We start from the raw sequence: 26,448 nt of genomic DNA, 5'->3' as shown, positions 1-26,448 counted from the left end.
GCGCCCAATGTTCAAGTTTGTCAAGATCTTTCTGTAATTTGAGCCTATCTTCTGGAGTGTTGGCTATTCCTGCCAGCTTGGTGTCATCTGCAAATTTGATGAGTTCCCCATCTATCCCCTCGTCCAAGTCATTGATGAAGATGTTGAAGAGTACTGGGCCTAAAACAGAGCCTTGGGGTACTCCACTGCATACTTCCCTCCATGTGGATGTAGTTCCGTTGAGGACTACATGTTGAGTGCGGTTGGTCAGCCAGTTACAAATCCATCTGGTGGTGGTGCTGTCTAACCCACATTTTTCTACTTTATCTAGTAGTAGGTTATGGTCTACTTTATCAAATGCTTTACTGAAGTCCAAGTAAATTATATCGACAGCATTCCTCTGGTCTTTCAAGACATGGGAAGGATTTTATGTATGGTTAGAAAAGAGATAGAAATGAAAGACAATAGATAGATAAACAATGATAATAAATGGAAAATAAATGAGAAAACGGTTATGAAGAAATAGAAACCCAGATATCGCCAGAGTAAATGGAAAAGGGGGATGGGGGGATGAAGAAGAGAAGATTATAGATATAAATGTACAATTATGAAATGATGGATTTGGTAAAATAAAATAGAAACCGAAAAGAAAGTATATATTATCAGAAGATTGAGTAACTCGGATACCAAACAAGGGAAATATCATACAACAAAGAAGAAAGAAAGAAGAGAGGAATAGAAGGTAAGATAGAGAAGGTGAAAGAGAGAGAGGGATAGAGGGAAGGAAAAGGAGAGGAAGATAAGTTAGGGGATAAGAGTAGGAGAGAAGGTGAGAAAGGAGGGAAAAAGAAGAGGAGTGGGGAAGAGGAAAGGGAAGTAGGTATAAGGAAGGAGAGGAGGAGGAAGAAGGTAGGAAAGGAGAAGAAGGAGGGAGGGAAAAAAGAAGAAGGTTTGTTGTAAAACAGAGGGAAAGAAAGGGTAGAAGAGCAACTCCAAATGTAATTAAAAGGTTTTATTTTTGTGCTTTCTTTAGAGAGAATGTGTATGATTAACTATGAATAAGAAAATGTACATTTATAATATGTGTATAAGAAAAAAAATTTTTATTAAAAAAAAACTAGAAATTTGAAGGTCTCTACTTTTGATACTGTGTTGTCTAGTATTGTAAGAGGTGGAAGTATGGAAGGGTTTCTCCTAAAGTCTACCACCATTTGTATGGTTTTGAGTGTGTTCAGTTCCAGATTTTTCTGGTCATACCACGAGGCTAGTCGTTCGTGTGTCATCCATGAACTTCAGTAGTTTAACAGATCATTAGAGATGCAGTCATTGGTATACAGAGAGAAGAGAAGTGGGGAGAGCACACAGCCTTGGAGGGCCCCTGTGCTAATTGTACAGGTATCTGATGTGATCCTGCTTAGATTCACCTGCTGCTTCCTGTTTGTTAGGAAGCTTCTGATCCACTTACAAGTCTGTTCAGGTATTTGTAGCTGGTTTAGCTTAGCTAGAAGAGTGTCTAGGATGATGGTATTGAATGCTGAACTAAAGTCTACAGAGAGGACCCTTACATAGGTCTTTGGAGATTCAAGATGTTGTAAGATGTAGTGCAAAGCCATATTAACAGCATCATCTGTTGATCTATTTGCTCGGTATGCAAATTGCAAGGGGTCTAACAGCGGATCTGTGATGGTTTTCAAATAGGAAAGCACTAGCCTTTCAAAGGCTTTCATGACTACAGATGTTAAAGCAACTGGTCTGTAGTCATTCAGTTCCTTTATAGTGGGCTTCTTCGGTACTGGGATGATGGTAGAGCATTTGAAGCAAGAAGGAACATAGCACATCTCTAGTGATTTGTTGAAGATATGGGTGAAGATGGGGGCCAATTGGTCAGTACAGACTTTTAAGCAAGAAGGAGTTATCTTGTCTGGGCCCAGAGCTTTTCCTGGCTTTTGTCTGTGAAATAGGTCCTGCACTTCCTTTTCTGTGATCACTAGGGGTTGTGAACCCAATGGGATGGGGTCAGTTGTAGGAGGCTTGGCTGTTGTTGTTGTTGTTGATGGTGGTGGTAAAAACAAGTTGTGCATTTCCTTGAAGCTTGAGGCAATGATGTAGCTGGCTTATGATAGAAATGTGACACCCCACAAGTTGGGTATTTATCGATGATAGGTAAATACAGTAATAAGGAAAAGGGGGGTTACTTTTCTGTATGAGGAATTGCTGAAAGAAGAGTCATGGGAAGTTGTTTGGAAGGAAAAGGTGTTAAAGAAGGAAGTCTTTTCACTTGTTTGTAGCAGTGGAAGATGGCATTATGAAGAGGGTGTTGGCCCAGATATAAGCAGGGAAAAAGAAACCTGTAGTGTTTTTGCTAAATGGATGGATTCTGTAGTGAGAGGTTGGTCCTTGTGCATGCAAGCAGTAGCTGCTACTGTTATTTTGATGGAGGAAAGTAGAGAATTAACCTTTGGTGGCATTGGTGATGAAAAGTCCACATCAAGTGCAGACAATTTTAATGCAGAAAGCCCAAAGGTGGCTTACCAATGCTGAGCTTTTGAAATATGAGGTTATCCTGTTATCACAAGAGGATTTAGTTCTCTCGACTGATAGGAATTGCAATCCAGCAGAATTCCTGTCAGGGGAGAGAAAAGAATGGGATAATGTGGAACACAATTGTGTGGAACCAATCAATTTACAAGCAGAAGTCCGAGAGGATTTGGAAGATAGTCATATAGTGGGTGGTATCAATGATTTCATTGATAAGCCTTCCCGGGTGGAAAAGGGGAAGAGGCTGATCGGTTATGCAGTGGTGAATGGAGACACTACTGAAGTACTGGAAGCAGAATGGTTGCCATCTGATTGGTCAGCACAGATAGGTGCAATGTTTGCTTTATTATAAGAGTGAAAGTTGTTAACAAATGAAGTGGGTAATATTTATACTGATTAAAAGTATGCGTATGGAATATCACACCCCTTTGGAAGATCTGGATAGAACTAAAGCAAGTGAATTTTATAATTTTATAATAACTTTATTTAGAAAAAAAAAAGGCGGCAAAGGCCCAGAATGGCTGGCTATAATGCACATTGAGGCACATAAGATGGGAACTTCTAAACTAATAGATTAGTGGATGAAGCTGCAAAGACAGCAGCATCATTAGGGGGGAATTGATGGCTTTTGTCATCATTAGGGGGAATTGATGATCCGAATCTCTGCTTTGGAATTTGATGTGAAACCTGTATTCACTGATAGGGAAGGAAAACAAATGGTGAAAGAAAGGGTGAAACAGGTATATGATAAATAGATAACAAAGGAGAGATTGCAAATCGTGAACAAACCTGTTATGAGAAACATATTGAAAAGTGAACCTATTTGGGAATAAAAGTGTTATTAATTTTGTTAAAAGAAAAACCATATATATTTGTAAAGGCATGTATACGATAGCCATGCAAGTGGGAGGTGGAACCATCATGGGAGGAAAATGGCCTTGGGAGACACAGGAATTGAACTATTCTGTAGTGTTAGACATGGAACAGCAAGGTAACCTAACGGCCACTTCCGGAAAAGATGGTAATTGGGCCCTAACCTCGAACTTAAGTGGGGTCCGTCTGCTATGCCCAAAACCGTACTACCGATTGTCACCAGGTAGGATCTTTATGGTGTTTATCCACCTGGAATAATGGTGAATGGTGGTCAGGTAAGGGATACCAGCCCACAAAGGAGGCTATGGCCCTCTCCAATGTCTCCATCCTCAGCTCATACATCACCAAGCAACATAACATCTCCCTTGCCTGGTTAGCCCCTTATGGAATGTATTGGATTTGTGGAAAATTTGCATATGCTCAATTCCCAGCCAATTGGTGTGGAGCATGTGTGCTTGGAATAGTTAGACCAGGATACTTCCTGTTACCCCTCTAACAGCATCAAGTTTTAGGAATACCTGTGTATGATGAAGTAGGAAATCTCCAGGAAAAACACCATATCAACACTTCCTTGATTGGGAAGGGTAGGGTAGGTAATTGGATGCAGAACAGATTGGCTCTGGACTATCTTCTGGCTAAGGAAGATGGGGTATGTGGAAAGTTCATCCTGTCTAATTGTTGCATTGAGATAGATGTAAGTGGAAAAGAGAGCCACTGCCAAGGCAATGGCCTTGTGGGAATATGAACGACTGAGCACCATTGATAAGGACCCCCATGTGTATGAAACTACCCTGCAATCTGTCGATTAGTGGGTAGTTCCAAAGGGGGGAATGAAGAGGGACCCCAATATAGATACCCCAAAAACTAGATATTACTAACCTGTATCACATATAGAAGTCAATGTGTCACTTAAAAAGCAGAAGTATACCATTGGGCAGGGATGTGGTGTTGCAAGCTTTCAGGAAAGTGCAGAAATATTTCTACAAACTGTTCTTTGCAACCTGTTCCAGTAACTGTATCTGGTAAAGGAGGGGGCATTGAGAGTAAATAACATATGCATCAACATATGTATCCGGAAGGTGTATGATAAGGGTAGTCCATATTTGGGCTTTTGTCTGTTTTAACCAATTAGGATAACTTCTTTTTGCTTATGATAATATCTGTAATCAAAGGTATAAAAGATTATGCTTGAGCCTTGCTCGAAACTCAGACCTGTTTTCCATGTGAATGGGGATCTGTGTTCTATTTGCGCAAATAATAAATTAATTCTTGTTTCTCAAATCCTTCGTGATCTTGTCTCCTCACTTTAAGACGAAAGTTTTCTATTACAAAGCAAGGCATCAATGTGCAATTGACTAATTCAAGAATTTAACCTGGTCTGAGCATGTAACCACAACTTCTTTTATGTACTTGTTCCTGCTTGTCCTACAGAAGAATATCCCATGCAAATGACCTGACACAGTACATTTTGCCTACTCGGACACCATTTTATGTACTCCATGAGCTATTTCTAAGTGCTGTAGCTGCTAGGCAAGCATTTTCTTGCAATGTTTACAAATTCCAAATATTAAAAAGGTTGTGTAAAATTTTCAGTAATTCAGTTTCCCCTTCTAATATAAGTGAAAAAAAGAATCTCTGTTCAAAAGTAGCCCATCTGACAGGCCACTGATTGAAAGAAGAAATAAATAAGACTACTCAGTCCTTTTGAAATTAATATACTGAAATAAGCACTGATATCTCTTCTTGTAATGCCTCTTTATTATAAATATGTAATATTTCAATTTAATTTGAGCAGCATTATTGATATGCTTTTAAAAAGATGACTTTTATTTCCAACAGTTAAAATGTAACTTATTTCATTCAAGTGGTAGCATATCAACAAGCCCCACATCAAATACTTTGAAACAGCAATCCTATACTCATCAGCAAATTTCATACGGCTTATTTCTGAAAACACATGGATAGGATTGTACAGCATTCCGAATTGGCTCCATCTATTTACGGTAATATTTCATGAGGAACGCAGTTTTTTGTCTCAAAATGTAATCGACCCGTTTTCGTAGACGCTATGAAAAACAGAGATCGCTCAAACTACCGTAAATTCCGCAAGATTAACTATGTCTTTCTGATTTCTTTCTGCCTTCCGCTCGGAAAACAGAAAAGCCTGCAAGTTCATTGGCGGAGAATACTGCCAATCTGAATTAATTATCCGTTGGAATGATATTAAGAGGCGGGGAGAAAGGAGTTTGAACTCTAACGGTTTCATTTTCTTCTTAATTGGCTCTTTACTGGGATAAGGGGGTGGGACGTGGTCTGAGAATGGTAGTTCCCAGTAAATGACAAATAGAGGAAAGCTGGGCGTTTGTTTATTGGCGGAAGCGTGAGTAGAGTCAGGGGGAAGTCCTTCTTTCTCGGAAGGACTGTTTAGAACACCAAACATCCATCTCGACCCTCATTTGGTGGGACTCTGGCAACGCATGTGCAAATGGAGGCCAGCCTGACGTGTGCGGTGTGTCTGTCGCTCTTCGAAGATCCGGTCACGCTGCCCGTCTGCTCTCACAACTTCTGCCGCCATTGCGTTGTCGAGTATCTCAGTCAAGCTGCAAGCGTCGCATTGCCCTCTTCCTCTTCCTCCACGTCGAGGCCCTCTTCTCGAAGCCGTGATTTGCTCCAACAGAGCCCTCGGGCTCCCGGCCGCCCATCACGGGACGGAGGCTCGATTATTCTGTCATGTCCGCTGTGCCGCAAACTCTGCTCGCTTCCTTCCGACCGCGGGGCCTCTGCATTACCTGTCAACACCACGCTAGCCGAGGTGGTGAAACTGTTCAGGGCTGCTAGCCCGGCGACAAAGCCTAGCCTGGAAGCGATAGCGGAGGTGGACTCGTCAGGTCCCGTCCCTCAACTGGCTGCCTTGGGCGGGATCTGCAAGAAACACCCGGGGCGACTTCTGCAGCTCTACTGCCGGATGTGCCGCTCTGGAGGCTGCGGGCAGTGCGTGTCAGAAGACCATCGCGGCGTCTTCCATTCAGTCAACCTCATCGACACGGTGTACCAGGAGGAAAAAGTACGCGCTTAAGGGAAGGGAGGGACCCTGGAAAAGTGACGTGGGCCTCCCAAGAGAGACCAGCATATATGCAGTCGTAGGAGTGTCTATGATGCTTTCCAGAAGTGTTAAAAAGGCCTCTTAAGCCCAACCCATTTGAAGACAATCAGATACAGGGAAGACTAATAAAAGAGAATAGAGTTCTCTGTAATCCTAGGACACACTCCACACATAAATCAATAAAAGTTGTTGAGAAGTAGATGAAACTTTTACAAACACAAATCCAATACCATAAGAAAACATTCTAGAATAAGAAGATAGTTTTGTAGCAAGATTTTTATAGTACTACAGGTATCCTCGACTTAGAACCATTTGCTTAGCAACTGTTCAAAGTTACAATGGTACTGAAATAAATAATTTATGACTGATCCTTGCACTTAACAACTATTACAGCATCCCTATGGTCACATGATCAAAATTAGGACATGGCAACGGGCATGTATTTATGATGGTTGCAGTATCCTGTGATTTTTTATTTTTATTTTATTTTATTTATTTTGTCACAATATATGTAGGTATCATACAAAAAGATTATATAATATATAAACACATATATGAGTAAATATAAGGAGGTATAAGCACACACACACACACACACACACACATATATATATATATATAGGTCTTTGGTTGTTCGGGTTTTCTCCCGTGTAAAATTGGAAGTGTCTTGGCGACGTTTCGACGAAGTCTCATTCGTCATCTTCAGGCTTCAGCTTCGTGCTTTTGGGAGCAATGTGTGATCGCAGCTGTTTCTTCCTTTTAACTGCTAGTGGGGGTTTGAACTGATTGGGTGGGAGCTTGGCTGTGCTCTGATTGGATGGGGTTTTTTCTGTGCTCTGATTGGCTGGGGGTGTGTCCTGTGTTGGTGGGGGCTTGGTTGTGCTCAGTCTAGTCTGTGCTGCAGGGGGATTTGAGCTGGTGAGCTGCATAGCTGTTGTTTGGCTTTGTGGTGGTGCTACATCTTCATAGTGAGTGTCAGTCTGCTGCATGAATGGATTGGAGGGGTTTGAAATGGCTAATGTTGCAGCTGCGGTCTGGCTTCTGGTCCTTGGTCGTGCTTTATGATCAGTGTGGGTTTGGGTCTGCTTTATGATCAGTGTGGGTTTGGGTCTGCTTTCTGGGTGGATGTGCGGTGGTGACATCCTGTGTGGACCTCACAAGGTCACACAGGATGTCACCACCGCACATCCACCCAGAAAGCAGACCCAAACCCACACTGATCATAAAGCACCACCAAGGACCAGAAGCCAGACCGCAGCTGCAACATTAGCCATTTCAAACCCTCCAATCCATTCATGCAGCAGACTGACACCCACTATGAAGATGTAGCACCACCACAAAGCCAAACAACAGCTATGCAGCTCACCAGCTCAAATCCCCTGCAGCACAGACTAGACTGAGCACAACCAAGCCCCCACCAACACAGGACACACCCCAGCCAATCAGAGCACAGAAAACCCCATCCAATCAGAGCACAGCCAAGCTCCCACCCAATCAGTTCAAACCCCACCAGCAGTTAAAGGAAGAAACAGCTGCGATCACATTGCTCCCAGAAGCACGGTTGAAGCCTGAAGATGACGAATGAGACTTCGTCAAACGCCGCCAAGACACTTCCAATTTTACACGGGAGAAACCCCGAACAACCAAAGACCTATATACAAACACCCGTGAAAACCTCAGAAAACAAATATATATATATATATATGTAGGTCTTTGGTTGTTCGGGTTTTCTCCCATGTAAAATTGGAAATGTCTTGGCAACGTTTCGACGAAGTCTCATTCGTCATCTTCAGGCTTCAGCTTCGTGCTTCTGGGAGCAATGTGTGATCGCAGCTGTTTCTTCCTTTTAACTGCTACTGGGGGTTTGAACTGATTGGGTGGGAGCTTGGCTGTGCTCTGATTGGATGGAGGTTTTTTGTGTGCTCTGATTGGCTGGGGGTGTGTCCTGTTTGGGTGGGGGCTTGGTCCCGCCTACCAGCCATTTGGAAACCCGCCCTTATTGACAAACGAGTCCCTAACACGAGGAATGACACCAGACCCACACTCACGAGGTCCACACAGGATGTCACCACCGCACATCCACCCAGAAAGCAGACCCAAACCCACACTGATCAAGAAGCACGACCAAGGACCAGAAGCCAGACCGCAGCTGCAACATTAGCCATTTCAAACCCCTCCAATCCATACATGCAGCAGACTGACACCCACTATGAAGATGTAGCACCACCACAAAGCCAAACAACAGCTATGCAGCTCACCAGCTCAAATCCCCCTGCAACACAGACTAAATTGAGCACAACCAAGCCCCCACCCAAACAGGACACACCCCCAGCCAATCAGAGCACAAAAAAACTCCATCCAATCAGAGCACAGCCAAGCTCCCACCCAATCAGTTCAAACCCGCACTAGCAGATAAAGAAAGAAACAGCTGCGATCACACAATGCTCCCAGAAGCACGGTTGAAGCCTGAAGATGACGAATGAGACTTCACAAACGTTGCCAAGACATTTCCAATTTTACACGGAGAAAACCCAACAACCAAAGACCTATATATAAACACCGTGAAAACCTCAGAAAACAAATATATATATATATATATGTAGGTCTTGGTTGTTCGGTTTTCCCATGTAAAATTGGAAATGTCTTGGCAACGTTTGACGAAGTCTCATTCATCATCTTCAGGCTTCAGCTTCGTGCTTTGGGAGCAATGTGTGATCGCAGCTGTTTCTTCCTTTAACTGCTACTGGGGGTTTGAACTGATTGGGTGGGAGCTTGGCTGTGCTCTGATTGGATGGAGGTTTTTTTTGTGCTCTGATTGGCTGGGGGTGTGTCCTGTTTGGGTGGGGGCTTGGTCCCGCCTACCAGCCATTTGGAAACCCGCCCTTATTGACAAACGAGTCCCTAACACGAGGAATGACACCAGACCCACACTCACGAGGTCCACACAGGATGTCACCACCGCACATCCACCCAGAAAGCAGACCCAAACCCACACTGATCAAGAAGCACGACCAAGGACCAGAAGCCAGACCGCAGCTGCAACATTAGCCATTTCAAACCCCTCCAATCCATACATGCAGCAGACTGACACCCACTATGAAGATGTAGCACCACCACAAAGCCAAACAACAGCTATGCAGCTCACCAGCTCAAATCCCCCTGCAACACAGACTAAATTGAGCACAACCAAGCCCCCACCCAAACAGGACACACCCCCAGCCAATCAGAGCACAAAAAAACCTCCATCCAATCAGAGCACAGCCAAGCTCCCACCCAATCAGTTCAAACCCCCAGTAGCAGATAAAAGAAAGAAACAGCTGCGATCACACAATGCTCCCAGAAGCACGAAGCTGAAGCCTGAAGATGACGAATGAGACTTCACGAAACGCCGCCAAGACACTTCCACCTTACACGGAGAAAACCCAACAACCAAAGACCTATATATAAACACCGTGAAAACCTCAGAAAACAAATATATATATATATATATGTAGGTCTTGGTTGTTCGGGTTTTCCCATGTAAAATTGGAAATGTCTTGGCAACGTTTGACGAAGTCTCATTCATCATCTTCAGGCTTCAGCTCGCTTTGGGAGCAATGTGTGATCGCAGCTGTTTCTTCCTTTAACTGCTACTGGGGTTTGAACTGATTGGGTGGGAGCTTGGCTGTGCTCTGATTGGATGGAGGTTTTTTGTGCTCTGATTGGCTGGGGTGTGTCCTGTTTGGGTGGGGCTTGGTCCCGCCTACCAGCCATTTGAAACCCGCCTTATTGACAAACGAGTCCCTAACACGAGGAATGACACCAGACCCACACTCACGAGGTCCACACAGGATGTCACCACCGCACATCCACCCAGAAAGCAGACCCAAACCCACACTGATCAGGAAGCACGACCAAGGACCAGAAGCCAGACCGCAGCTGCAACATTAGCCATTTCAAACCCTCCAATCCATACATGCAGCAGACTGACACCCACTATGAAGATGTAGCACCACCACAAAGCCAAACAACAGCTATGCAGCTCACCAGCTCAAATCCCCTGCAACACAGACTAAATTGAGCACAACCAAGCCCCCACCCAAACAGGACACACCCCCAGCCAATCAGAGCACAAAAAAAACCTCCATCCAATCAGAGCACAGCCAAGCTCCCACCCAATCAGTTCAAACCCCCAGTAGCAGATAAAAGAAAGAAACAGCTGCGATCACACAATGCTCCCAGAAGCACGAAGCTGAAGCCTGAAGATGACGAATGAGACTTCGTCGAAACGTTGCCAAGACATTTCCAATTTTACACGGGAGAAAACCCAAACAACCAAAGACCTACATATATATATATATATATATATATATGAAGAAGAAGAAAAAAACCATAGGACAGGAACGGTAGGCACGTTTGTGCGCTTATGGTCCTCTTAGGAATGGGGTGAGGTCTATAGTAGAAAGTTTTTGGTTAAAGCTTTTAGGATTATGGGAAGAGACCACAGAGTCAGGTAAAGTATTCCAAGCACTGATGATTCTGTTGCAGAAGTCATATTTTCTGCAATCTAGATTAAAGCGGTTGACATTAAGTTTAAATCTATTGGTTGCTCTTTTATTATTGCAATTAAAGCTGAAGTAGTCTTTAACAGGAAGGACATTACAATAGATGATTCTGTGAGTTAAACTTAGGTTTTGTCGAAGGCGACAGAGTTCCAAGTTTTCTAAGCCTAGGATTTCAAGTCTGGTGGGATAAGGTATTTTGTTGTTTTCAGAGGAATGGAGAACTCTTCTTGTAAAATATTTCTGGACACGTTCAATTGTATTGATGTCAGAGATGTGGTGAGGGTTCCAAACAGGCGAGCTGTATTCTAGAATTGTTCTAGCAAATGTTTTATATGATCTGGTTAGTAGTGTGGTGTTTTTGGAAAAGAAGCTACGCAAGATTAAGATTAACAAAAATTTAAGATTAATTAATCTTAATTTAAGATTAAGATTAACAAAAATTTAAGATTAATTAATCTTAATTTAAGATTAAGATTAACGCAAGATTAACAAAATCAAGATTGTGTGATCAACTTCTGCTGCCTTCCAACAAATTTGGGGAGGAAGCCAGATTCACAACTATTGAATGATTTGCTTAACAACTATGGCAAAATAGGTCATAAAATGAGGCACAATTCACTTAACAACTGCCTTAGCAGCAGAAATTTTGGTCCCAATTTTGTTCGTAAGTCAAAAGACTATCTGTAATTTGTTCACAGTTTAGAATGCAATGTGTACATAATTACATATATGATGTATATAAAATATATACAGCAAAACGCTTGTGCGAATATACCAGTAACTTAATTTGAGATAATCCAGCTATTCAATCATAACAGTTAAATTTTATACAAAGATAGGAATAGCTAAAAGATATGGACCAGCATATCTTAAATATGGATGGGTAGGTAGGTAGATAACATCGAGAGAATGATAGGTCCATATATTTATTTTATTTATTGGAATTTGTCAAACAGAAATGAGAACAAGAAAAAGAGAATAAAAATACAATGACAGGGACAATAGGAATTTAGTGCGTTTAAGCACACCACCTCTACTGACCAATATAAAGATAATATTTTTCAGGTTAATTGTTTAATTGCTTCTAGAAGTGTTTGATATTTATCACTGTTGATGAATTACTGGTGTGCAGTAAAAGAGCAAAAACTAAGCAGCAAACTATCAAACTGGGAAGTGAAAATTTAAAAATTATCTGCATATATCATTTACTAATGTAAATACTAATAGGTCTTGTTTGATTGCCATCTTGTTCTTTTTTTTGTTTTGTATTTTAGCCCATCTTTCTACTATACTAAATAGAAAGATACTAATAATGATACTATACTAAGTATCATGTGCAGCACTAACAATCCATAGTGTAAGAAAAGTGCTGGTTAAGGCATGGGAGACCATGAGTTCTAGCTCTGTTTTAGGCTCGAAGCTAGCTGCATGGCCTTGAGCAAATTATTCTCTGTCAGCCTTAACAATCGAGCAATGGCAAGCCATGTTTGAAAATATTTCCAAGAAAGCTTCATGGACTTACAGAAAGGCACTAAATAAATAGGCAAAAGAAAATTGGGATAAAATGTAAATAACGAGTTCATTAATTTGCGCTGTCCCGTTTTCCTTTAACTTATTAGTTCTTATTTACTTTTACCAAACCTGTTGATCTCAGTGGAATATAAGTCTGATTGAGGACTTTAATTAAAATTGTAACTTGTAACCCAAATTCTAAGAAATAACAGTAAAATTAGGAAATAGACTCCTATTTCTGAATATATTTTTGGAAATCTAAACCAGGCTGAATCTTTCTATATTAGCTAAACAACATAATACTTACATTAAAACTGGAAAACATTTTTGCTGATATTTTTTTAGTTTAAGCAAAACTATTCAAAATGTGTGAAGTAATTAGAAATGATGTATAAATAAAGTGCTGTGCTTTATTAAAGCTAAATTGTTAAATTGTTTAACTTTTTAAACTATCTTTTTTATAGCTAGCCTTCTTTAGTAACCTGAAGAAAATAAGAGAATTGCAACTGAAAATGATGAATGAAATCTCAGTATCTCCAAAGGATGAAAAGGTAAGCTGAATTAACAAGTTGAGAATCAGCTGAGAAAAAATATTTCACCAAATGAATTAAGTTTGACAGTGAAAATACTATTTTTTCTCAATTCTGTTCTAAGCATTAATGGTATGCAGATAGTTCTCAATTTACAACAGTTCATTTAGTGACCTTTCAAAGTTACAATGTCACTGAAAAAAGTGACATGACCATTTTACACACAACACTGATAAACCTTTTGATCCTTTTATTTCTGTTGGAATTGAAGAGTCAGCTTTTCTGAATATATGTATTTTTCCTTTACTTTAAAAAAATATGACATGGATTGGGAGGTTTTCTGTTAAAAGAAATAAAAGCTGCTTCCCATGTTAGTTTTTTTCTAATATAGCCATTAATCTAATACTGAAAAATAACTAATAAATTATTGTAAAAGCATATTCTCAGAGTTCTTTTTTTTCCAAGTATGCAAACACTTTTTGGTTGGGTTTAAATTCCAGGAAAAGTAACCCAAATTAACTTTTCCAGACTTCGAATTGAAATAACAGGGAAAAACTCTATCAGTGATCTTATTTATTGGTAATTCTGAAAGTTGGGCACAGTAATGTTTGAACAAACTAAAATGGGTGTAAAAACATAGTAACTCCAATAGAGTGCTTACAGCATTTAATTTTGGTCATAGTTGCAACCTAGTGACAAAATAAAGTAGGAAAACCTCTCAAAACTTCTGAAGGATCTGAAATGTTCCAGCTTTTGGTACCTTTGGCATATTTTAGTTAGGTAGAGGTGAGTGCTGAGAGCCTTGCATAGAATTAAAGCGCATGATTTACCTTTTAAAAATCTGGCATAGCTCTTTTGAATAGTGATGGTGGAGTAGGGGATAATGTTCAAATTAAAACATCTTAAATATCTGCAAATTTTTTGTTCCCTCACTACAGTGATAGTATATCAGTTTGTCTCTTGTGACCCTCTTCTAGGCTGGTTTCAAAAATAAATTGCAATCCCAAAGTCAAAAGAGATTGCCCATCTCAGACATGCAGACTTAACATTTTTGGGGTTTGTGTTTTTTAAGTCAGTTGCCAGAAGTCAGCACTGACTTAAAAGCATCACGTGCATGCATGTGCATGCGCAAACACACACACAATTCTAGTGCTTTGAACTGCTTTCTAGTATTTTGACTTCTGCATGGATAGGAGCATTTCAGTGTTCATACCTTTTGTCTTTGTCACTGTTACTGTAGGTTCTAATGCAGAATGAAGAGGAATTGATTAAAACTGAATTTGAAAAACTCTATAATGCTTTGGAAACCAGAAAGAAGGAGTTACTTAAAAACCTTGAAAGCCAGAAGAAAAGAAAAGAGAAAGAGCATCTTATATGGAAGAATATGAAAGAAGCTCACCGAAAAACAATTGAAAATATTCTGATTGACTGTGAAAACCTTTTAGATGAATGTGATCCACAGCATTTCTTAGAGGTAGTTAGTTTTGGATTTGCTATAAAGTGATTTGTTGTTTGTCCATATTGTTTAAAACAGTAATTACGTATTTTAAATATAATTTTGGGGGTGAGCTAAACAATAGCTAAATTATTTTATATTTTCTACTTGGATGTACACTGAGGCAACACCAATGAAAGTGTCTTTTATTATCTCCATGCATGCTCAGACAATTTTAGTAGATTATCTAAGCGGTTGAGCCATAATAAGCTTTCAAGATGCCAATTCAGTGTTTAGATAGTGGATTCAGAGGTGCCTTCATAAAGCACAACTAAATATGTACTCTGAGAGAAATGGGGGGCATTCAGAAGGATATGTTCTATACATACATGACTTCTACTGCAAGACATACTGACATTGATTATTCATCTTGAAAAATCTCCTTTCCTTTCAAGATACCCAAACAGACTAATTTTATTAAAATTGGTTTAGAAAACAATGCATAGAATATTAGATTTATCAAATAATAAAATGTAGCTAATAAAGCAAGACTAAATATCGAAACATTGATTCCAAATAAATCTTAATGAAAAGTAAGAAATGAGATAAACTGAAAAGCAACATAAAATGGCACAGAATGAAAATAATTTTCCATGATTTAAAAGGTCCTCACTAATTTTTTAGCCCTGAATAAAATGTGCAACATAGTTTCTGTTAGTTGGAGGAGTGATTGGGCATTGAATACTTAGAAATGCAAACTTACATGACAGGACGCAGACTTTTGGATGGTAGAATTAGAAACAAAATACTTGAGGATTTCATTGAATAGATTCCCAAAATGCCTTAATTTCAAGCAGTATATCAGATGTTCAATTTTTTTCTTGATTTTACATGTTGAAACAATTGTATAGTCCATACCAGGGGTGAAATGTAAAATTTGTTACTACCAGTTCTGTGGGCATGGCTTGGTGGGGGTGGTGTAATGTGACTGGGTGAGTATGGCCGACTTTTTTTTTTTACTTTTAAAAGCATTTTTTCTAAAAAAAATGCTTTTAAAAGCCTGTGATGATCAGGCAACTCAGCTGGGATCGCCAGAGGAAAAAATGCTTTTAAAGGGTTCTGATAATCCCAGCTGAGTTGACTGATCGCCAGAACCTTTTAAAAGCATTTTTTTACAACCTCTTCAGCCAAAGGGGTTGTAGAAAAAATACTTTAAAGGGTTCTGACGATCCCAGCTGAGCCGCGCGATCATCAGAGGCTTTTTTTTTCTTTTAAAAGCATTTTTTTGGCTGAAGAAAAAATGCTTTTAAAAGTAAAAAACCCCCACCAACCTCTTGATGATCGCGCAGCTCAGCTGGGGTGGAGGGTGGGGGCAGGGATTTTTGCTACCGGTTCTCTGAACCACCCGCTGCCATCGCTACCGGATCAGGCGATCTGGTCTGAACAGGGAGCATTTCACCCCTGGTCTATACTATTGGTTAATTACCGTATATACTCGAGTATAAGCCGAGTTTTTCAGCACGTTTTTTGTGCTGAAAAACATCCCCTCGGCTTATACTCGGGTCTATACGGCTTATACTCGAGTTTTTTTTTTTTTTAAGCCCCTCGGCTTATACTCGAGTATATACGGCTTATACTCGAGTTTTTTTTTCTTTTCACATTTGCGGCGCTGGGAAGCCCTGCGGTGCAGTGAGAGGCGGGCGGGGGCCGCCAGCCTTCTCAGCTGAGGAGGAGGTTTCAACCGGTAGGTGCCTCATTTCCCACCTCGCTACTGGGTCCCCAGTTTACCCCAGTTTTTGGGGTAAAATTGGGGACCTCGGCTTATACTCGGATCGGCTTATATTCGAGTATATACGGTATCTAATTTCTGAAAAATATTGTGATAAATATGGTGGGTTGTAATGTATAATAATTGAAAGAACTTAATTTTCATTTTTTTAAATTCACAGGTTGCATGCAATTTGAACCAAAGGTAAGAAGTTAAAGTTGATTTAGCATTATGTACATTAAGTAATTGTAAAATCTTGGAAATATTTTTAGGTGTGAAAGGTACTTTATGCATAAAGCTAATTGTATGTAATTACTTTCAATAGAAGAAAATGATTTTGTGGTTTTTAAAAAAATCACCAGATACTTTACTATTTGATTTTCCTTATCAGATTTTTATGTGCTGATTTGTGTAAAAATTTCTGACTATATTAAGTGAAACATTTTAGCAAAAATTATGCTTATCGAGTTCAAGTAGAACAGTGTGAGTTCAATATTGGAGCTTACTGTTTTGAGGCAAGTAAAAGGGTAACCTTGTGTCTTAAGTATATCTTCATAGACAAACATTAAGGTTGAATTTTTATTCTGAAAAAAGTCAAATAACAAGCTTCCTTAACTGGTCAATTTCTGAGTATGATTTATGTTCTTAAGTCAAGAAATCTACTTTCTTATGTGAAATATTAATATTAGCTAAATATTAAATATGGTTTAAAATTAGATTGGTACAGTTACCAATCAGGTAGACAAATCCCTGTTCACAATGTAAAAAATAAGTAATTTTATGAATTTTTTTGTTGATCACAAACCTACTTACTACTTATCTTCTTTCAATAATTTATCCTCATCTTTTGATTGTCTAGGTTTTGTTTTTCCTATTCCTTGAGCTATTTGTAAATTCCAGGATTTTTTAATTAGTTTTCGACCAGAATTTTTTTCTGGCAGTAATGCCATAAAAATAAATTCGTTTTTCACTTAGTTATTTTATTTCACTTAGATCAGTTATGCTTGACACAAATAAGTTTCTTTAATTAAATATTTCATTTGTGTTGTATTCTACATTTATAGATGTTTTTTATATACTGCTTCTCATTTAACAAAAAACATCAAGAGGCAATCCCATATAATTGTATTTTTGTTGTTGTACAGAATGAAGACTCAACTTGAGCTGATGCAGATGGCATCTGGTCATGAAGATCAACCAGAATGCAAACAAATACAGCTAGATATCAAATCTATAGTTAAGGATATTTCAGCCTTGACTATCACTGAAGTTAGTTTGGATATTCCAAAAGGTAGGATGGTACAGCTATTGAAATGATTCATACTTATTTTAAAAGCTTTTCTTTATATAAATAGGGAACTTTTTCCTTTGTAGTTATGCTTCATTTGCTCCACTAATTGTAAACATGGAAGTTATGGTAAAACTATTTCACTGTATTTAATATAGTCTGTATAAACTATATTTAATATAGTTATCAGTATATAAGACAATATACTTTTCTCTTTTACCTTTCATCTTAAAAGCTGACATTCCTTCAGGAAATAATGAACCTTCTACATCTGCAAGTCCTGAAAATAAATGGGAAGATAAAATTGAACAAGATAAGTTCCATGTAAGTTACCGTATGTAGTAGGTGGTAATAGATGTTTCAGTTGGTCTATCAAAACATTTTTTAATTTAAATATCTTTTTTTAGCCAGTGCCAGGAAAAGATGTTTTGGAAAATGGTAAGAATATTCCAACTCAGTATATGTCAGTGTCAGCAACTACTAAATTTCAAAACATGAGTCATGAGGTAAGATTACATGTTTAGTCTTAATGCCTTTGTAATTCAGATGTAAGCTGGGTGGCTTGGATACTTGAAGGGCTCCTATATCTGGCTGGATACTATCCTTTTTAACCCAATTGCAGTGACCTCACAAATAGAAAGAGACTTCAATAAAATATTCATATCTTTTCTCTTTTCATCTTGAAGCACATTTTTTTATTTGTGTCAGAAGCATCACAATTAAAATAAGCATACTATTCAACATAACATTTAAAATATAAAATATTAAAATATGTACAAATTAAACAAATCTTTCCCAGAAATTAGCAATATTAATTGCTTTCTGTTGTGCTGCCAGGGGGTTCTCAAGTGTACACGGATCAGGACAAAAAGGGCAGGTATACATATGTGTTAGTCTCTGCATGTCACCAGAGTTGCAAAGGTCAGAAGGCACTAGATAGCCCCATTTATTCAGTGGATCTCTGGATCTTGTTCCCATGCACGTTCTATTCAAATCTAATAAATAATAATAATAATAATAATATTCAACAATTTCCATACTTTCCAGCTTTCATCAGACCCAGGTGCCAACTCTTCCATTGGTTCCATCCAGTTTTGGTTTTTTGTTGCTTTCCATAAGTCCACTCCGCTTTCAAATTTTTCAAAGTCTTGTTGACCTAAGGAAGATTTTTCTGGATTTTAATCTCTCATGAACTAGCTGTAGGACATAGAGAGGGTGTTGTCTAGATATAGAAGATTTAAGTCTCTCTGTGTATCCTGCTTTTCTGCAAACAGCGGGCAGGTCAGTTCTGGCTAGATCTTATCTAGAGGGTAGTTTTAAGGCATCAGGTAATAATTCTGCTAGCTTCATTCAGAGCAATATCTACTTTCCCAACGTGTGCTGATTTATACCAAGTAACAAAGAACCAGAAGTATTATCTTAAGGAACCTTGGTAGGTAGAGCTCATTAATTTCCTGAGGATGTTGTTTCATCCACTGACCTTCAGGTTAGTATTGGTTCAGTGCTGCTTATATGTTAGGGCCCTATCTAGAGTGACCCCTAAATATATAGGGCTGTAGCAATTCTCCAATAACTTCCCATTCCATATAGCAGCTTCCTAGCTGCCTACATATTTCCAAGATGGAAGGCACATACCTGAGTTTTTGCTGGATTTGGTCTTAACTGGTTATCATAATAGTATTGATGCAGCTGTACTAGGGCTTCAGTTAAATGGTGTTCAATCCCCTCAAATGTTTCTCCCTGTACAGCAATTGCCTAATCGTTAGCATATAATTGTTAGTACCTTCAGGGAGTGGCTGATCATTTGTATAAATATTAAAAAGAATTGGAGCCAATACACTACCTTCTGAAAAGCTATTTCTTTGGTTCATCCATCTACTTCGCCTTCCCCCTGGAACTCCACAAAAAAGATACTGTTGTCAAGCAGATTCCTGATGATATTTATATTTAAAATCTTTAGTCATATCATGAACTTTTTGCTTTTCCTAAAATTGATGGTATCATATGCGGCTGTGAGATCTATGAATGAAGTTCCTGTTACATTGCCCTTTTGGAATCCATCTTTGATATACTGGGTTAAATTCAGGATCTGCGTGATGCAACTTTTTTTAGGGCAAAATCCAGCCTGCTGTGGTATGAGAAAGTATTCTACAGCTACAGTGAGGTGATTTTGTATCATTCTTTCAAAGATTTTGTAGGTATGGCACAAGAGAGAAGTTGGACTGTAGTTCTTAGGGTTATTGGCCTCTTTACCTAGTTTTAAAACTGCTACACCTGTAATCTTTTGCCAGACACTAGGAATCTTAATTGTTCCAAGCATTCAATTAAACATTTCTAGTAGCCACTGTCTTGCTTTCAGCCCCAATTTCTCTATCTGTTCAAAAAGGATGTCATCCAAACTAGCAGCTTTCAATGACCTACTCTTCCTTATAGCTTCTCTTAGTTCTTCCATAATAAAGGGGGACGATAAGTTAGTCATTTCATCTTCTTCGTTTCTATTGATCTTAATCTTCTGTTTTGGTGGCCTTTGATCTGGGTTGCCATTCTTAAGAAGCCGACTGGCTATTCGGTTTGCAGTCATGTTGGCATAATCTCTAGAGCAAGTGGGTCATTATTCAGGTGGCTGAAAATCTCCAACTTTATGGCTACTTATTTGTATGTCCATTTCCTCTATTGCTTTAATCCAGCTTCAGCTATAGAAGTAATTAACTGTTGGCTTGCATTCATTGTGTCCTCAGCCATAGAATCCACTTCAAAAAGAGAGATACTTATGTGGTTTTTCCTTTGTTTCCGCTGTAAGGCCCTGGATATAGTTAATTTTACAACCCTGTAGGACTGATAGCAGTGAAGATTTTTTAATGGCCTACACAAAATTGTTTAATAGCAATAGCACTTAACTTATATATCACTTCACAGTACTTTACAGCCCTCTCTAAGTGGTTAAAAAGTCAGCATATTGCCCCAACAATCTGGGTCCTCATTTTATCAACCTCGGAAGGATGGAAGGCTGCCTCAACCTTGTACTTGTGAGACTTGAACTGCTGGCAGTCAGCTGTCAGTAGAATTAGCATGCAATACTGCATTCTAACCACTGCACCACCATGGCTCTTTAGTTTGGTTTAGGTATTAATTGAATAACAGCACTGTCCAACAGTCTTTGAAATTTAGGCCAGTTGACTTTTTTAAAGTTAAAGTTATACCTTCATCTAAAGGGGATACTGTGAAGTTGAACTACAGCAGTAAACTGACACATAATTGGCCAGTGCTGAGGATTTGGAATAGGTGGGCAAACTACTTTAACACATTGCTGGAGTATACAATCACTCACAAATATCAAATCTGGGTTATATCTTCTGTGCCACTGTTAAAGCTGGTAATTTGTTGTCATGTAAAAGAGTCAGATTATTCAAATCCACCCAGTGTATTACAACCTCCCTATTTCTGTCATCTTTTATATGAAGTACATATACTGTCGATATTATTTGGATCACATTTTGAAAAAAGAAAAATTATGATTACCCTATAATAATAATATAACTTTATTATTATTATTATAATATAGCTCACTGTACTATTTCTGGGTATTTATTTAGTAATACCTAACTAAATTTAAATACCGTAACATGTAGCTTACTTAGTAATATAAAGAATCCTTCAAGTCTGTTTTGACTCCTGTTGACTATGTAGGTACTCCATGTAGTTTTGGGGGGAATAGCACAAAATTGGTTTGGCATTGTTACCTTCCAGAATATTTTTTTTCAATTTAGGGTATAACCTACAGTAGAGATTTGGGATTTCCTGGTTTATTAACAATGTTCAGCATTCATCTTTTTTAAGATCACCCAAAGTTGGTTCAGTCAGGTCGCTGCTACATTTTAGATAAATCTGAAATGCTGGTAGAAGATAATTATAAAACCAGTTAATCGTTTTGAGAAATTTGCAATAAGTATGGTATCCTCTTCTATTCTAGGAGCTGCGTTATATACATTACATGAAACGTGAAGTACATTCAGATGAATTACATGCAGAGAATTTACATGAAAGAAATACATTGCCAAAATTTTGGTTTTCAAAAAAGGTAATTTCAGGAAATGGCTTGTTTTGCCTAGATGTTGAAACACATAATCAGAAGAAACAAAATTCGCAAATACTACAACGACTAAGTGCCAATAAATGTAGTTTATCTAATTCCCTTGGTTTTACATTCAAAACAAAAACCCCAAATTTCAATTTTTGTGGCTCAAATAGTAGTTTTAATGTATTAGATCCAAAAGGCACTCAAAATGACACCAAGAAAACTAACCTGTTGGAAAATACCAATAGATGTCTTAAGACAGAAAAACCTTTGCCAACTCCTGTAGAAATGTATCCTTCTAAAACCCTGTTCTCATTTACTGCATGCCCAAATGTATCTGAGACAACTATACAACCAAAAAAGACTTTAAAACCAGTCTCAACAGAAGTTATGGAGCATTTTTCAAATTTTGGTGCCAACTTGAAAGTGTCATCTACTTCATCTTTCCAAAAACAAAAGTTAGTGTTGTCCACTTCCTTTCTGGAAAATCCTAAAAACAAAGTTTGCAATCTGAGAAATATAAATGAGAAAATCTCTTCATCCTTCTCTACAAAAATTGCTGCTGCTACTACTATTAGTACTAATACAGCCGTCAGTTTTAATCCAAATATTATTGTTACTGGAAAACATTTTTCCTCACATTTATCTTCTGAAAGTAATTGTTTTGAGACATTTAAACAGAACATTTCAAAGCAGTCACCAATACCTAGAAGTTTCTTTTCAAATAATTGTACTTGGACAGACAATACTCCATATATGTATTGTGTCAAAGAAGCTTCCAGAAATAATTATCAGACTTTGATTTCTCCAGCAGTGTCTTTCAATAAAACTCAATATGCTTATAATAAATCAGAAGTTAACTCAAAAGCTAAAACTGCATTTGAAAAAAAAACTGTTTCATCCAGAAAAAATGGACCTGTGTATCAAAAACAAAAGGCAATATGTCATTCGTCATTATTCTGCATGGGCACATGTCTAAAATCTCAAAATGATAATACTGTTTCTCAGCAAAATTTAGTCTGTGATTCGTATGCAAGCAGCACTTCAGTTTCCACTGATCATAATGAAAATGTTTTAGAAAGTCATCCATTAGCTGTCCAAGAATATAGATCTCCTTCAATACTTAATGAAACAAATTGCACAGCAAATTCAGATCCTGATGTTGAAGATGTAAATCAAGTGTCCGCTGCTAGTGACCAAAGCACTCTATCCGAATATTTTTCTGTTTCTGAATCTATAACAACCCAGCTGGAAGCTGAGCATGTGTAAACAGAATGAAGCAGTTTACCAAGTATAAAAATACAGTTATTAATTTTCCTTCAGAGGAACATGATCAAATTAAATTTCTTTCCTGATGTTTTAGTAGAATCAGATACAATATTTTGAAGCATAGTACAAGCATTTTTTTCTCATTACATGTAGAATATTAGCATTCTCATTCATAATAATCATTTGGGCAAACAGTTACAAGAATTTTTACTTACATATTTTGTAAAACTTATACAAAACACTAGATCTGGTTTTGAATATGAATTCTTCAAAAAATCAATTATTTATAAAGACAATAATGAACACTATTTTTCTTGTGAGTTGGCTTTACTCATTCATTTTTTTGTTTTTAGAGCTTGTGGCATAATTGTTACTTTCCTTGTGATTAAAGTCCAAGGTAAATCAACATTAAACCTCATGTCTATTTCCAGTACAGGAAATCATGTTTCATAGTAATAGATTGAACTTTCAAAGCCACTTACAATAGCATTTACATTTGTTTCCAATTCCAAGGTTTAGAAAGCCATGATCTCTAAAGCTGGAAAATATACATCTAATGTAAAACAATATAACACTTTAATTTTTATTTTGTTTCTGTTTCTACCACAGAAAGATCTTCCTTTAATAATTATTTAATAATTCTCTATTTAATAATTATGTATTCAGATTTTTTATTTATCTGAAAATACAGCTTCCTAATACAATCTGGGAACTTTTGTTAATAGAATTCTGCTAAAACCTGTTGTAATTGATTATCTACTTTGGACAGTTGCAGAAATAATATACCCAGAACATGAGATATAGTTCAATTAATTTAAAAGATAAAGTACTAAAATAAATTGCTTTATATACAGTATCCCATAAAGTATTCCCTATGTCATGTTGACCACATTAATATCATATGGAAAAAGTACTTAATTTTACAAAATAAATTCTAAAACTTGAATATCACTAGTATATTCTATAATTTTTTAAAAATGCATGTCTTTCAGGAACAACTGTACCTTTTTATCAAGGCATTAATTGTAAACAATAAGATTGCAAATTCTGTTTTCTCATTCCATGTTTTTGTATCTTTGGCACTGATCCCCCAAACTGGTTACATTCTTTTCAATCCGCTAATTTTGTTACAATTGGCTACATTACAGTTTTTAAAACAACCCTAGCATACAAACCATTCCTCGTTTTGAGGCCCTTAGTTATTTTGATTCTGTTACATGTGATCTTTTATATATTGATTTGCACTGAAGATAGTTAAGAACTGCTTCCAAATAAACCTGCTTTAAGACTGCACTGCTAAAAGACATAGCTGGTATTCCATTTGTCTCTCTTGCATATTCATTCTAGCTCAGAAGCCGTTCTTTGAAAATTACACTCCTTAATCATATTTAATTCTTTTGTAAGGGTCATTGAATACCTTACCTGGCCTTTCCCTCAAACTGCATCCTTAGTAGCATATTCTGGAGTAATCGGCATGTCATAAGAAACAGTTAGTAGTAATAATAGAGCAGGATGATGCTTAATAAAGGTGACATCCTCATGTGCCCATAATTTTGTTTGTTGTTTGCTATAGCACCAAACTGACATTGGTTGATCTTTAAAAAAAGTAACGTAGTTTGGATCTGTTTGGTATTAAGATGGAAGACAGCCAAAATATTCCGGAGCTGTATACTGGGAAGGAAAAGCATGCTTATTTTCATATAAGTGCTAGGAGAGAAGGAAAAATGTATACGTCCATGTAGTCACAAGGAGTCAAACTTGACTTGAAGGACTAAAAATCCTTCTGAGACTGCATTTTTTCTTTAATGTGTTACAATGATTAAGCAAATATTTTAAAGAATAATGTTCTAACCTGTTATGCAATTGAACCCAGTATTTTCCACAGTGATGTTTTTTCAGATATTTTTGAGCTGTATATATAGTATTTAGTAAATTTAGTATTCCACATTGTTCTCTAAAATTGAAAATCAAAAACATATTTTAAAAACTCAGTTGATTCCACAGGATTTAGAAATCCAATGTACTATGGTAACTTTAAAACTAGAAAGAGCCAAAAATGGGACGAGGAGACAAAATAGATTATCCAAAAATCAATTACTAAGCTTATTCCTTCCTATAGATTCATTGAAGTACAGTGCAACACGATTTTGTACTTGGAAAAGAAGCGGTTGGACAAAAGACAGAAGCATTTTTATTTTCAAAGCATTTCACAGTTGACATCCAGAAGAACAAAGTAAGCAGAATGCAAAGCAACAGAAATGGGTGGGTATGTAAAGAGGGAACTTTGCTGTTGGTCCTCCTCACACAAGAAGGTGGGCAGCACCTAACTGAATGAATAATAAAATGTACAGATACAGTTGGCTAGATCTTATATTCCTTTCTCTAACAATACTCTTATACAATGATGTACAGTTTATTTTTACGCTACCTTTTAGTTCCTCCAACAGTTAATTAGGTTTACAAAAACAACAGCTACAATTAAAAATCAGTAAACAAATACTGGTAGATGATCAAAAAGTCACATTTACTACACTCTTCCAAGCAAAAATTTTAGACATCCTGATCCCAATGCCTGAGAAACAACCCAAGTTTTTAAGTGCCTTTCTAAAAAGCAAAAGGTTTGGGGCAACCATTCATTTGGGGGCGGGGTCCTTCCAAAGGGCAGGTACCATAACTAACGGTACACCTCATAGGTCCCTTCAGATTGTTTTGTTTCCTTGTAGGTCACGTGGACAGGCAGATGCCATTGAAGAAAGGCAATGTTGTTAATAGCCTTACCATGGTAGACCTTTACAGGTGATAACATCCTGAATTGTATCTGGAAACTTGTAAGAAGCCAGTGCAGCTGGTTAGTGGGATTTATATGGGTGCACTGAAGTATGCTAAACATATTCATGCCACTGCATCATGGACTATTTGAGGCTTCAAGGTGGTCTTCAAGAGTAACCTCACATAAAGTATATTTCAATAGTGTAACTGAGAGGTAATAAAACGTGTGACAGCAAGCTGGGATTCCTGGTTTAAGAATGGACATAATTGGGCAAGATGAAATTGGGCAAAGATCATCTTGTAGGTGCCATCGGTTCTTTGAGAAGAAACTGGATCCAGGAGAAGACACCAAATTGCACACTGGATACATGTGAAATAATTTTTGCCTACTATGGGTGATGTCCACTGATAATCCCAATTGAAAACAACCGGCTTTATTTTTGTTAAAATTCTTTCATCCTTATTCATCAGTACCAAACCCATCAATTTATGCCTCAAAGGCAAACAAATGCCTTTATACATTATAGTCTCATTTGAAATCTATAAATGAATAAATTACATTTGGTTTATCCCTTGTGAGACTGACAGAATACCCTGCAATTATTTGTTGCCTTGACATTCCTGATAAGAATTCAGATGACGTTATAAGGCACCACTGTGGTATGCTGCTTTTAAATTCCTGAACATATATTACACTATGTCAAAAACAATTTCTATATAACCATTGCAAGTATATAGTCCAAAGTCTGTCCCTTCTAACTGTGG

The 26,448-nt window shown here is 37.8% G+C and overlaps 1 protein-coding gene across 4 annotated transcripts; it reads left to right on the top strand.

Annotated features, from left to right (window-relative positions):
* The first annotated feature begins 5,254 nt into the window (after positions 1-5,254).
* On the top strand, positions 5,255-25,270 carry LOC131202912 (tripartite motif-containing protein 59-like). 4 transcript variants are annotated; one of them, XM_058192530.1, is made up of 9 exons: positions 5,255-6,454; positions 13,014-13,100; positions 14,320-14,553; positions 16,464-16,486; positions 17,428-17,573; positions 17,806-17,894; positions 17,978-18,076; positions 21,541-21,648; positions 25,034-25,270. In XM_058192530.1, the coding sequence occupies exons 1-9, from the start codon at positions 5,876-5,878 to the stop codon at positions 25,040-25,042; spliced, it is 1,374 nt and encodes a 457-aa protein (XP_058048513.1). In that variant the 5' UTR covers positions 5,255-5,875; the 3' UTR covers positions 25,043-25,270. The 4 variants fall into 4 exon arrangements, with proteins under 4 accessions (XP_058048513.1, XP_058048514.1, XP_058048515.1 ...); XM_058192531.1 differs by lacking the exon at positions 17,978-18,076; XM_058192532.1 differs by lacking the exon at positions 21,541-21,648.
* Positions 25,271-26,448: the final 1,178 nt, after the last annotated feature.

This window comes from Ahaetulla prasina, chromosome 8, assembly GCF_028640845.1.
Source record: "Ahaetulla prasina isolate Xishuangbanna chromosome 8, ASM2864084v1, whole genome shotgun sequence".
Taxonomy (NCBI): Eukaryota; Metazoa; Chordata; class Lepidosauria; order Squamata; family Colubridae; genus Ahaetulla; species Ahaetulla prasina.
The sequence above is the reverse complement of the archived record's forward strand: the minus strand, read 5'-3'. Positions and strand labels throughout refer to the sequence as shown.

Coding starts and splice junctions, on each gene's coding strand:
- LOC131202912 (XM_058192530.1), top strand. CDS start 5,876: ATGGAGGCCAGCCTGACGTGTGCGGTGTGTCTGTCGCTCTTCGAAGAT. Junction 14,554..16,463: donor ATCCACAGCATTTCTTAGAG/GTAGTTAGTTTT, acceptor TTAAATTCACAG/GTTGCATGCAATTTGAACCA. Junction 16,487..17,427: donor GCATGCAATTTGAACCAAAG/GTAAGAAGTTAA, acceptor GTTGTTGTACAG/AATGAAGACTCAACTTGAGC.